Genomic DNA, 13,090 nt, shown 5'->3' on the forward strand with positions numbered 1-13,090 from the left:
GAGAGAGGGGAGGCCGTCCCAAAGATTGCTGCTGTATTTACTCCCTCCATCTGACAGGAGGGAGCCTCGTTGAGCTGCGAGTGTGGCTACAGACGGCGTTCACTCCGTCACGGAGGGGTAGGGTCGAGGGAGTGGTTTGAGATTGGGCCTTCCTTACAGAGCCCCTCCTCCAACACACACAAACTCACACATGACCAATGAGGCCAATGTTTCTGAAATAAATTACATACCCCACCTTTAAAGTACCGAAATTGTACAGTACTTGGGTAAATATACTTAGTTACTTTCCCCGCTGGAGAGGGGTAAGTAAAGTAACCCAAGTATGACAAGCTAGATTTGTTTGGGATTGCTGTTAGTAATGAAAGGTGCTTTAAAAATCGAATTTATTATTATTATTATTATTATTATTAATTCATACTACGGAAGCCTCGTTATAAGAGGTTTGAAAGCATTTTCATAAAACGAATAATAAGGAATACAATCGTATAATCAATATATCGTATAATGATATATATATTTGTAAGTTGAATACATAAAATATTAATTAGAATAAATACTAAAAAGTGTTTATACAATCTTTGTTTCCTTGACAATGTACTTTGTTAATTTAAATAAATCAACGTACAGTACATATATGATTTTGCGACATTTCCGGTCCTTGCTGTGTCGTGTTGCTTTACGACAGTTGTGACAAACCAGAAGAGTTATTTAGGAAGTCTATGATGTTTTCAACCTGAATGCTGTCGAGAAACCAAATGGCCTGAGAAACAACAACTGGACGAATATCATACACACCCGTTGAAGGATATGGCAATAACCACGATGCCAGAAATAATAACACATTCTATATAGTTTTCCTTCTCAACGCTAGCTAGCTAAGCTACATTAGCCAAAACCAGCCTTCATCCTGTGGAGCCACCACAGAGTCCATCGGATCAACATGTTTTGAACCTAATTCGATGTGACAGCCTAACATTTCTGGGTGCCTTCTTCTGACGCTGACTCCTATCTGGGCTCCTGCCATTTGAACACCATGTGGCTGCAGCAGAGACTGAAGGGGCTCCCGGGCTTGTTGTCCAGCAGCTGGGCGAGGAGGCTCCTCATCGGGCTGCTGCTCTTCCTCATTTTCTACTGGTACCTGGGAGCGGAGCGCAGGTGGAGCTTCTTCAGCGGCTCGGCCATGCCCGGCGGGGCAGCCGGACAGTGCCTCCTGGCCGAGATCCACCGGTGGAAGTCCCTGGTGGAGCGGGGAGAGGGGATCTACAGCACGCCTCAGGAACAGCTGGATACTCCTTTTGTGTCAGGTAACCAAGGGTTCAAAGGCTTTATTAATGTCATTATGCAAAGGAGCGACAGTGGAGATATGCAATGGAAAGTCACAAGCTCCTCCAACAATGCAACATCAATATATATTAGTCATAAAAACAAACAACAAATAGTGCAAGAAGAAACAGAGTAGAAATAAAATAGTTAAAGTGAATGTTGCTAGACTATTGTGCAAGTAATGCATGAGAAGTTAACTATAAGCAAGTCAAATAGAATAAGATGAGCTAATAATAGAATGTGAAATGCTGTACAGTGAAATACAATAGTGCTTATTGTTATAATAGATACATATGTGAGATGCAAACAGATGGATGAAGGCAGAGATCAGGAGTTCAGCAGTCTGATGGCCTGGGGTCAAACTGGCCCTTATGGTGGGATGGAGTGAGTACATTTACTCAAGTACTGTACTTAAGTACGATTTCTGGTAATTGTACTTAACTTGAGTCTTTTTATTAATGCATTATTCTTTTCAAACAATCATCTAATGCAAAATATAGATACACTTTGTCATAGACTGAAAACTCATCTCTTTCGACTCCACTTCGAGCGATAGAACTATTAACAAAGCACTTATATACTAATAAAGGACTGGATTACCTATAGCCAGTTGAGTAGCACTTGAAATGTTTGGCTCTATGAAACCTGATGTACTTATATGATTCTGTTTTCTTCAAGGTTGTGTCTTCCTGGTCGAATGTACTTATTGTAAGTCGCTTTGGATAAAAGCGTCAGCTAAATGCAATGTAATGTAATGTAATGTAATGTACTGATAGGTTCAGATATCCAGCAGCAGTATATCACGTATTTCAAACTAGCTGCACCTTTACCAGCTGTGATGAACGCATGCATCAATAATCATAATCAAGTATTTCAATATAAAGTACATGTATATTTAAATACATATACTTTAAGTATATGTTGATGCTAATACTGTTGTACGTTTACCTAAGTAAGATGTTGAATGACCTTTACTTGTAGCTGAGTACTTTTACAATGTAGTAGTTCTACTTTGACTGAAGTTAAATATCCAAGTTCTTCTTCCAATTCATTTGAAAAGACTTGTATTGGTTTTGAAAGCTCTTAATGGTCTCGGACCTAGCGGATTAGCTTGTGACCTATGAGCCCTCTAGACCTAGAACCCTCAGGTCTTCTGGTGCTAGCCTTTGAATGAAAGGATGCTTGTATTTGCAAATGAAGCTTTGTGTATGAATAGTGCTATATGAATCAAGTTTGATCTGTTTTCCACCTCTGCAGGTAACGGCCACATTCTCCTTGACATTGACTCTAACAAGCTGTGGGTGGCGCTGTCCTCCCAGCCCGGCTCGGCTCCGGTCCACCAGACTGAATACTCTCCCAGAGTCAACGTGCATCTGGAGGGGAACCGGGCCGAGGTGCAGGCCACCATGCTGTGGTTCCGGAAAGGAGCCGTGCTGTCGGTCCGCTGCGCCTCACCAACCGAATCGCAGTCAGCCCGGGACTGCGTCTCCATCAGAGAGGAGTTCGTCGCGCACAGGAGCAGACCCAACGTCTTTCTGCAGCGAATCCACATCAACAACCCATCTGACAGGACCGTGTCTCTGGACGTTTCCTCTGACAACCTGCCCTCTGGGAGCAAGTTCTCCACCAGTGTGGAGAAACTGGAGGACAGAGAGATCATGCTCTCCTCCGGCAGGGTGCCTGTGGAGAACAACCGCATGGTGCTAGTGGTGGTGGTCACCAAGAAGCTGAGCAGCAGGATCCAGGTCCCCGCTAAGGTAGAGCACACGGAAAACATCTTGTCTGTGGTTTGGACCTCGGAGCCGATCGAGACGTCTATGCTGGAGGAGACCTTCAGCGCCCTCAGAGAGGGAGCCAAGAAGGAGCTGGGGGAGCTGCTGAGGGCCAGCCTGGAGGAGCTGGTGGTGGATCACCAGCAGGCCTGGATGGACCTCTTCATCTCAGGTGAGCAGGGGTTTCACCTAACTGTAACTTTCTATTATTGCTTTCAACTAACCTAATACAGTTATGTGAAATCTGTTGACAGGATACATTTAATTACCAAAAACCTACATACAGTATCACAATATAAATGTGAGGAAGAACATTCAAAAACGTAAAACAGTCTCAGAAAGTAATCGTCTAATTGGCTAAAACATACCAATACACAGATGTGTACTTTTGAAGTTCATAATGAGAGGGAGGGAGGGAGGGAGGGAGGGAGGGAGGGAGGGAGGGAGGGAGGGAGGGAGGGAGGGAGGGAGGGAGGGAGGGAGGGAGGGAGGAGGGAGGGAGGGAGGGAGGGAGGGAGGGTGGGTGGGTGGGTGGGTTAATCATTGTGACACAGCCTGTTGTGTCTGTTGAACAGGCTAAGCAGGCTATTAAGCACGGTCCCTCAGATCCACCGCAGCCGGACTCCTCTCCATTCCCACATCCACACTCTGCAGCTTTGGGGACAGAGCCTTCTCAGTGGCAGCTCCTAGGCTCTGGACTTCCCTCCCCCAAGATCTCCGTGACTCTGAGTCCCTCTCAGTCTTTCAGTCCCGCCTCAAAACACATCTTTTCAACTCTGTCTACCCATAAGCCCCCCCCCCCCCTCTCAATCAACTTCCTCTTGACTGCCTTTTGATTTTTTACTTACTTGTTTGCCTCCCCTCCCTCATTCTGTAAAGCGTCTTTGAGTTGTGAAAAGCGCTATATAAATCAAATGCATTATTATTATTATTATTAGCCACATTCAGAATGTATATAACACCACCTCACTTTACCACAGCTTGAGGGATTCACTAAACAATGGTTAGCTCACTAGTTATCTTTCAAAGATAAGAATAATTCTTACATGTCAAATGTTATTCAAACACAAGCATCCTGACGAGACCCGTTACTTAAATGCATGCATCCAAATTGGCTTCATTTCAATTCTCTCTCACAGATGGAGGTCGTCAACGTTAAATGAGTCTACATTAGTTTACATTAAAGAGTGCAATATCTGGGTTTTTTACTGCACATATTTTATTCCATTCTATTTGAATGTAAATACTGCTATATATGTTTTTACTATATTTTTTAATGTCATTATAGTTTTCTTAAAATAGTTCTCTATCTGTGTTTTACATTTGAGTTTCACTTGATGTCTGCACCACGACATCAAGTGAAACTCCTCGTACGTGTCGACCTACCTGGTAACAAACAAATGAATAACAATAAAGAACATTATTAAAGACAAGTAATACAAACCAAACAGAAAGGGTTAGATCAAAACATAAACTTGAATAATGCCACCACCCAAATGAACCCATATTTAAAGCCAAATGAAAAAGATACATCTTCATTTACTTTAAAAAATCCAAGGGAGTGTGCTGTTCTAAGATCTGAGGAGAGGACACAGGAATTACTGTATGTACTTCTAAAGCTTTGTGAACGATAATCACGTTGAAAGCTCTGGAAAAGGTATCAAGTAGACGTAGACCCTGAGTTCTGACAACTCTTTCAAACCAACCTCAAGAATACTTTATAAGGACATGCCAGGTGTTTGTAAAGGTCTGCCTCTTTGTTCCCTCAGGTGTTGAAATGAGGAAGATCACAGACTCCCACACCCCGTCGAGCCGCACGGTGAACACCACCCTGTACTACATCCTGTCCTCCTCCCCGGCCCCCCTCCTGGACCGCAGGCTGAGCGGAGAGGAGCGCGTCCGCCTGGAGTCCAGCCTGAACTACGCCGACCACTGCTTCAGCGGCCACGCCACCATGCACGCAGAGAACCTGTGGCCGGAGAGGGTGAGCAGCGCGGCGCAGATCCTGCAGCTGGTCACGCTGTGGACCCTCACGCTGCAGAAGAGGGGCTGCAAGGTGCTGGTGGCGGCCGGGGCCCACGGCAACATGCAGGCCATGGCGCTCAGCTTCGGGGGCCTCCAGTTCACAGAGAACCACCTCCAGTTCCAGGCCGACCCGGACGTGCTGCACAACAGCTACGCCCTGAGGGGGATCCACTACAACCAGGACCTGATCAGCCTGGCGGTGCTGCTGGACGCCGAGGGGAAGCCCTTCCTCCACGTGTCGGTGAAGCAGCAGGAGCAGCCGGTGAAGCTGTACGCCTGCGAGGCCGGCTGCCTCAACGAGCCCGTGGAGCTGACCTCCGAGGTCAAAGGTCACACCTTCCCCGTGATGGTGACGCAGCCCATCACCCCCCTGCTGTACATCTCCACAGACCTGCGCCATCTGCAGGACCTCCGCCACACCCTGCACCTCAAGGCCATCCTGGCCCACGAGGAGCACATGGCCAACAGGTACCCCGGCCTGCCCTTCCTCTTCTGGTTCAGCGTGGCCTCGCTCATAACGCTCTTCCACCTCTTCCTCTTCAAGCTCATATACAACGAGTACTGTGGGCCGGGAGCCAAGCCCCTCTTCAGGAGCAAGGTATAACCAGCTAACTGGAAGCAGAAGAACTGCAAACTGATCCTTTCTTGTTTTGATTTGTGGTGGCAAAGATTTCCTCTCGCTCTCTCGGCGCTCTCTCTGTGGGTTGGTCTCAGTTTTCTCTGAGTGAACTTTATTTCCCCATCTCACAGGTACCTGTCTGGGGTGGGTTGGCATACTCGCCTTACCCCCTCTCTAAAGTGATTCTTCAGTTTGTGTTCCGTGTCCAAGGAGGTGATCACTGGAGCTGTTGCCTCTAACAGACTGTGAGCAGCACCATTAGAATAGCACCCTTCATTCAAGAAGTCTCATTTGACTCTCTGCTCTGTTTCCACATCTTAGCGCCTTCGACTCGCCCTGGTGGGACGTTCGGCATGTGTTGAGTGCATTGGAAGAAAACAAGCACAAGTTAGGAGCTTACTGTTGAACTGTATTCAAAGTTATTTCAGATTGTTCGGACTGTACCAATGTTTTTGCATTTATTATAAATCACAAATATTATACTTTAGTGGAGGAACCTTTTAGTAAGTGCAATAAGGTAGTCGATGTTCAGATGTCTTCTCCATTGCTTTTGATTCCTTGTTTGGGTAATTAAGTTGACAACGCTTTTATTTGAGTTAGTAGGTGTCAGACAATTCAGGTCAATCTTGCACATACATAATGTAAAGATACCCTGTTTATTTAAGCACCTTTTTAATAGTTCTATGGAGCAATATAGTGCAGCCACATACAGTATAGCCATGTGTTTGCATCTGTTGCATCACGACCGCTAAGCTAAAGGCGGCTAATGTTCAGCGTGATGACATTTAGTCTCATTCAGACACTTGTTGGCTGTTTCTGACGTCACACAGAAGCTCTGGGGCATTCACTGACACGGCTGATGTCGTTGAACTAAACGTGGTCAAATGCTAACTCATTTCCATTTGGAAGGACTCATTCCCGCACCACTCTATAATGTGCCAAGAAAGATTGCCCGCCAATGTGATGAAATGTGTCCTGCAGAGAGACATTGTGTGTTCCACCCCAAGGACACACGCTTGAATTGAGATGAGGAACAGTGACGGGAAAGTTCCACAGGGTACCTTTTGACTTTGGAACAGGAGGAGCTTTATTGTGATGCAGGGAAAAAGAATGCATTGTGAAACCTTTAACCTAAAACACACGACTGGTTCTCATTAAAGTGCCATGTGACTTGTACTAACTGAGCCTTAACATTGGTATGGTCCTGCCAGATGATTCTTTAAGAGAAAACAGCTTGGATTGAATTGTCACAGCTCGGCAGAAACATCTCTTACTACAACAGTTATATAGTGGAAAGTTCTTCCTGTGGGGGGGGGGGGGGGGGGGGGGTGCTCTCTGATCAGCCTGGTCTGTGTGCTTACCTTGTCTCTTCCATCCCTTTGTTCCCTGCGGTTTCACCATGTTTTCTATTGATTCACTCAATTAAATTAACAAGAAATCTCTGGGTTGGCTTTGGCTCTTCACTCTTTAACCTGTCACCTCAGCATGTGTGTGTTTCTCCTCTGCAGTGTGGATGGGGGGGGGGGGGGGGGGTAGTACTGTCAGTGGTTCTAATGCTCCGCTCTGACTCCAGCAGGTGGCCAACAGGACTGAGGAAGTCTGCTCTGACACCAAGAGTGCTGTTTGAAGTGCAGTCCAGTGTCTGTGCTTCCCCTGAGGCAGCATGCCAGATAATAACATGGCGCTCTGTAACATCATTTGCTCTTCCTGGTGGAAGTCAGGTAAAGACTCCTAACAACAGAGAGGTCTCTCCTAAGTGATCTGCTGTGAGGCGTGCAGGGTAAAAGTGGCGCCTACATAACATTCAATGATCTGCTCCTTATTTCTTTTCAATAACAGTTTACAAAATCACCCAAAAATGCCCAACACAAGTACGCATTGAAATGCTCGTTTGGCCGAACAACAGTCCAAAACAGCACATTTAAGGGACCGGAACTAGACAGGGTTTTGCATATGGAAACTGTTGGCATAAATAATCCATAGATGATAACAAAGCAGCATTAAAGATAATATTTGTACAGCAAGATGTGACTGCATTCCTCACCCATCAAGCCGTGTGGTTTCTCCTTTTAAAGCCAGTGATCACTTCTTTGACATCAGGGTCCAGATGCATGCTGAGAAGCAGACATGTGTTGTTTGCAGCTGCTGCAAGTGAGGCAATCATTTCTTACTACGTCACTCCACATTGTCCTTAGCCAGTCAAACAACCAAGGGCTCAAGGGACACCACTAGAGGTTTGTACCACTGATAGGACAGCTGATGCTTCTGGGTAATACAAAACAACAAACTCATCTGACATTCTCAATTCACACACAAAGCTTTAAAAGTGCACAATATGGCTCGAACTGTAAGAAACATTATCTTCCTCCTCGTCAGTGTGCTGCTGTGTGTAACACTTGTTTCTAAATCCTGTAACATGTTCTTTAAACTGATCTCATACCTGTCAGCCATGTCACATCATGCGTCAATTGACTTTCTCCTACTGCTGCAGTCATCAAGAACATCGGCCATGTTTTGAAGGAGACCTGGTTTGTCACAGCTTCACGTTTTGAAGTTAGTTTCTTTCGGCTACATTGTACACAGCAAAGTCCTTCTTAGACATACCAGTAGTGCCAGATCACTCAGTTTGACTGGTGAAGAAACTCAAGCTAATCAGCAAGTTCTATTGTCAAACATATGAGAAAATAAAAGTAGTCAAATGTTTGGGATTCTTTGATCCCCAAAAAAAGCCTGCTCTTCTGTTGTTTTGCTTAAATCTAGCATTAATGGCTGCTCTTGGGTGTTACTGTTCTTTTGGGCTCTGAGATTCTTATGAGACACCCAGTGTATTTGATTATACAAAGTAGTTCTAAACAAAGACCTTTTTTAAATACCAATGACACAAATAACGTTAGCGACTGTTCACAAGTCGATGGGGATTATTGACATGTCAGTGTTTATGATTTACACGTTTTCTGATTCAAGTTTTTCCTTTTAAGTGTGTGGGTTTTATCCAGTGTCTTTATTTCATGTGAACTACTGAGTGTGTTTGAATTCATTAATTTAATAAGCCATTTCATGGCTATAAGCACAATTTGAATGGTCGTGTGAAATTGAGGCAAAAGATATTTAAGATGATTTTACGTTGGGGAGAATAAATCAGTGGATGAATGTGAAAACAATAAATAATTGTGTTCAAAATCATTTCATATTTTTCCTTATGTTTTTATTCTGTTAGAAATAATCAATTTAAAGCTGTAAGACTTTGATATGAACACGTGTAAAGTGAAAAGGATCACTAGGGTTTTAGTATTTAGAAAGAATATATATCATTTTTGAAGGATACAATTGTTCAACTGCATCACAACTAAAGAAACCAGCTTTTAAAACATTGTAAACAAATGAAATGACACCTTTGCTCACAACAGCATTTTCAAATCATATTATAAACGCTCTTTCCAGTGAACTACATTTTTTTTTATTTTTCCCACAAACAGATCTTGGACATTTTTAAACAACCTGTTGGGGTCATTATAGTGAAATAGCATGTATTTTTCGGCCAAAAGTAGTATGGTTTGGAATACAACTTTTCAAATGTAATATTAAGTGCAGTAAGATACCAAGTCCTATTTACTTTGACCCCTTCATGGGGTCCTCAGCTGCAACATGTTTCTGGTGACACTGGACTTTGGAAACATAAAAATATCCATAGCTTAAACATTCTCCAATTATTATCTCAAGCCTGACTCATACTTCTGCATCACCATAGGCACTTCCTGTATGCACACTCTGTAATATCACTGCTGCTACTAATGGAAGTGTGGCACATTGTCAGATAGTGAAAACATAGTGAATGACTTCAGACAACGTCCACACACACTATCAATACAATAATGCTGCATCTTTGTATGTGTTCACGTTGTCCTGTTCAGAGACCCACACGCATTCATTAACAGTTTTACAGTGTTTATACGATTTATGTCCAAAACTTAGTGGAATCATTCATATCTTTTTTCAGAAAAATGCTATTTATTACACAAAATCAACTGACCATTTAATCAAGCCGTTCCTCACAAGTCTGCTGGGTCTCCTGATGCCCTGTACAGAGGCCCAGGACCCCCTATAAGAATGCAAGAAGAGACAGATCTGCTTTGGTCTTACATCAATCTGCCTTGTTAACACATCTTTGTAATGTTTAAGTTAAGTTTGAGTCAATAAATATTAAACCAGTGTCATCAGACAGCTGTTGAGGAGTTACGTTTACAGTGTGCTTCCAGCCACTTCCTGTCTCAACATGCAATCTGGAGATATTGGGTGTTTCTCAATGTCGAGTAGGCTTGCTTGGTAGCACAGCAAGAATATTTCCTGGCATTCGGAAAACGAAGAGTGGAACAGGCGAGCAAGTGTGCAGGTGTGCGTCATATGAGAGGCCCCGCCTTACATCTTCCGCCACAGCTTTGGGGAAATTGGTCCGTGCGCAAAGCATTGTGGGGATTTTAAGACCGCGGAGTCTACACTCCGCCTGCAGCCTCGAAATTTCTCGCTACGAAGTACGCCGGGCTCGGTAGAATTCCAAGTATGCTGGACATTGGAACAGTCCTTCGGCGGCACTCGATGACGTAGTATGCTTGAAATAGTGGCTCTGGAGCAGCTTTACTCGACATTGAGAAACACCCAGAGAAACACCCAATATCCGCGTTCACACCGCAGCACTTTTCCCACTTTAGTTTATGAGAACTCTTTAGTTCTCATCAGGGGCGGATCTAGACACATATTCATGAGGTGGCAGGAGATTTTGAGGGGTGGCATCCCCTGACAGAAGTATATGCTGATTTAAATCGCAATCATATCAATCAATTAGGGGTGTAACGGTACCCGTACTGAAATTATTCGGTACGGGCCCTTTCGATTCGGTACACGTGTGTACCGAACGAATATAGCGTTAAACGTAAAAAATTGAGAACATGAACAACTTTCTGGAAGTAATCTCAGGTATATATATCATAGAGCGACCAAGTCATTTCATTGGACGAGAGGCATACTATGAGAGCTGGTCACAGGGATGCGTTCAAATGTAGTCAGTAATTTGAGGAACTGTCGAAATGGCGAACGCAGATAAAGTTGAGCTCGAAAATCCTCCAGCATCATTGAAGTCTCCGGTTTGGGAACATTTTGGTTTCGCAGTTACGTACAAGGATGACGGACAAAGACAGGTGGACCGAACCAAAGCTGCTTGTCGGCATTGTTCAACTAACATTGGTTACGCGGCTGGCAATACATCACACTCATTTGAAAAGGCATCACCCGAATGTGAATATCACCGGTACCAAAAGAAAAAGACTGAAGTGCAAACCCAACTCCCACTACCATTTAAGCCTCCACCACTCGCAGAGAGTTCAGACCGAGCCAAAGCTATTACAAACGCCAAATGTCCTTATGTTGCCATGTTAGCAAAGCGCTACCTGGCTGTATCTGCTGCCACTGTCCCTAGAGAGGGTGTTCTCCACAGCAGGAGACATTGTTAGTGCAAGCAGATCTGCCATTTCAGCAAGCAATGTGGACAAGTTCATCTTTCTTTAAACAACATGAAAATAGAATGAAAAGCAAGTCCTAATGTCAAGCTGGCTGCTTAGGTACTAGTACAGTTCAAATACAGATTATTTCAGTTCATCGAAATGCTGCACCTTAATGTTTATTTTACTATATTTTGTATTTATTTGAATACATTAGTCACAGTTTAATAATAATTTAAAAAAAATATTTAATGTTTTGTGATAATTTTTTCTGCTGTACCGAAAACGTAACGAACCGAACCGTGACCTAAAAACCGAGGTAGGCCTACGTACCGAACCGAAATGTTTGTGAACCGTTACACCCCTACAATCAATGTTAACTTGGAAAGCCACAATATTAATATTTTAACTCAATCACATAGGTGATATTATTGTGGCACATCAGTAAAGCCTTATAAGGTGGCAGACGTAATTTAATGAATTTTAACTGAACAATAACTGAATGAGTTTGTTTCACTCTTAGACCAGCAGGGGTACCAAATCTATGCAGACTGCTGCAATAAGTACATTAATTAACTGTCTCATCGATGTTTGTCTGAATGAATATGATACTATTAACAATCATATTATTCCTATCAGCTGTCAATCACTGTTAATAAATAATAATAATAGATTTAATTTGTTAGCGTTTTTACAGGTGCTCAAAGACACTTTACAGATATAGTGAAGAACTGTTATGATTCACATATTCATTTATTATTGAATAAACTATATTTTTTGGAGGAGTTAATGATTAATGTTCATCAAGATGCTTGCTCACCCTCCTTCAAATTTGAAAACAAGTAATTATATCATTATTGATATACAGTTACAACCTTGACTTTACATCAGAAAGAACAAATATTAAAGAAGTGACTAACTGCATCAGTTAGGGTTAAAAAACGTGTATTCAGCTAAAACATCGCTGCAGTTATTATCCAGTGGAAGGTCCTTACCTACTGGCCTAGTTCAATCAAAGTGGTTACTTTCTGTTGGCTGGGCAGTGTAGTTTTACACACCGTCTTATTTTACTTTCTCAGGACTTAAAACTGTTTTTTGGGGGCAGACCCCCTCAAAGAAAACAATATATACACGCATACAAGGTCATCATCTTAACAGTTTGTTATTCTCATCGAGTCATCCGTGAGCAGAGCATCAAGTTGGCATGTCTATTACAGCTGAATGCGGCGATTACTATTTTGTTCAGCAAAACGCCTCACAAACGTATTAAGATCAACAGCTGTAGTGCGTTTTGATTCCATGCTGAGTACAGCCAAACTGACAGTCTCTTCTCTGTCATTGTAGACCGCAACTACCTCATTCCTTCAGTGCTTTGGTCCGAAAGGCTTCTCGTTTTGCGCCGTCCCCTGGTTCAAGTGAATTCGCCACCAATCATATTTCCACTCTCGCGCCAGGACCGGGGGAGGGGTTACATGACGTGCATCTTGTGCTGCATTCACTTGCACTCGGACATTAGAGACTTTCTCTCATAAATGTCCGATGAGCCACAACTTTTCTTTCAAAACAAAGATGCCAACTGGGGTGGCAAGGCTATTGTTTAGGGTGGCAGTTGCCACCCCATGCCACCCGGTAGATCCGCCCCTGGTTCTCATGAACTAAGTACAGATCGCGTTCACACCGGGATAAATTCCTGGGGAAGGATAACGGCCCGTCTACACTACAGGCATCAAAAAATCTTGAAGCTGGGCATGTCTGAAGCTTGGCGATTTTTTGCGAGCAACGCGACCAACAACCAATCACATGAATCTCCCGCCCCCGACATACAAAGCAATAGCAATGTTAAAACGAAGTAAACTGGA

At 43.5% G+C, this 13,090-nt stretch overlaps 1 protein-coding gene across 2 annotated transcripts; it reads left to right on the top strand.

The window, feature by feature from the left end:
- The first annotated feature begins 648 nt into the window (after positions 1–648).
- kiaa2013 (KIAA2013 ortholog) lies at positions 649–8,922 on the top strand. Of its 2 annotated transcripts, none has more exons than XM_034218495.1 (4): positions 649–1,304; positions 2,581–3,267; positions 4,865–5,718; positions 7,316–8,922. In XM_034218495.1, exons 1-4 carry the CDS (start codon positions 1,034–1,036, stop codon positions 7,364–7,366), a joined length of 1,863 nt encoding a protein of 620 aa, XP_034074386.1. In that variant the 5' UTR covers positions 649–1,033; the 3' UTR covers positions 7,367–8,922. The 2 variants fall into 2 exon arrangements, with proteins under 2 accessions (XP_034074386.1, XP_034074385.1); XM_034218494.1 differs by having other exon boundaries at positions 650–1,304; positions 7,313–8,922.
- The last annotated feature ends 4,168 nt before the right edge of the window (positions 8,923–13,090 follow it).

Source organism: Gymnodraco acuticeps, unplaced genomic scaffold (genome assembly GCF_902827175.1).
Source record: "Gymnodraco acuticeps unplaced genomic scaffold, fGymAcu1.1, whole genome shotgun sequence".
In the NCBI taxonomy this organism is placed as follows: Eukaryota; Metazoa; Chordata; class Actinopteri; order Perciformes; family Bathydraconidae; genus Gymnodraco; species Gymnodraco acuticeps.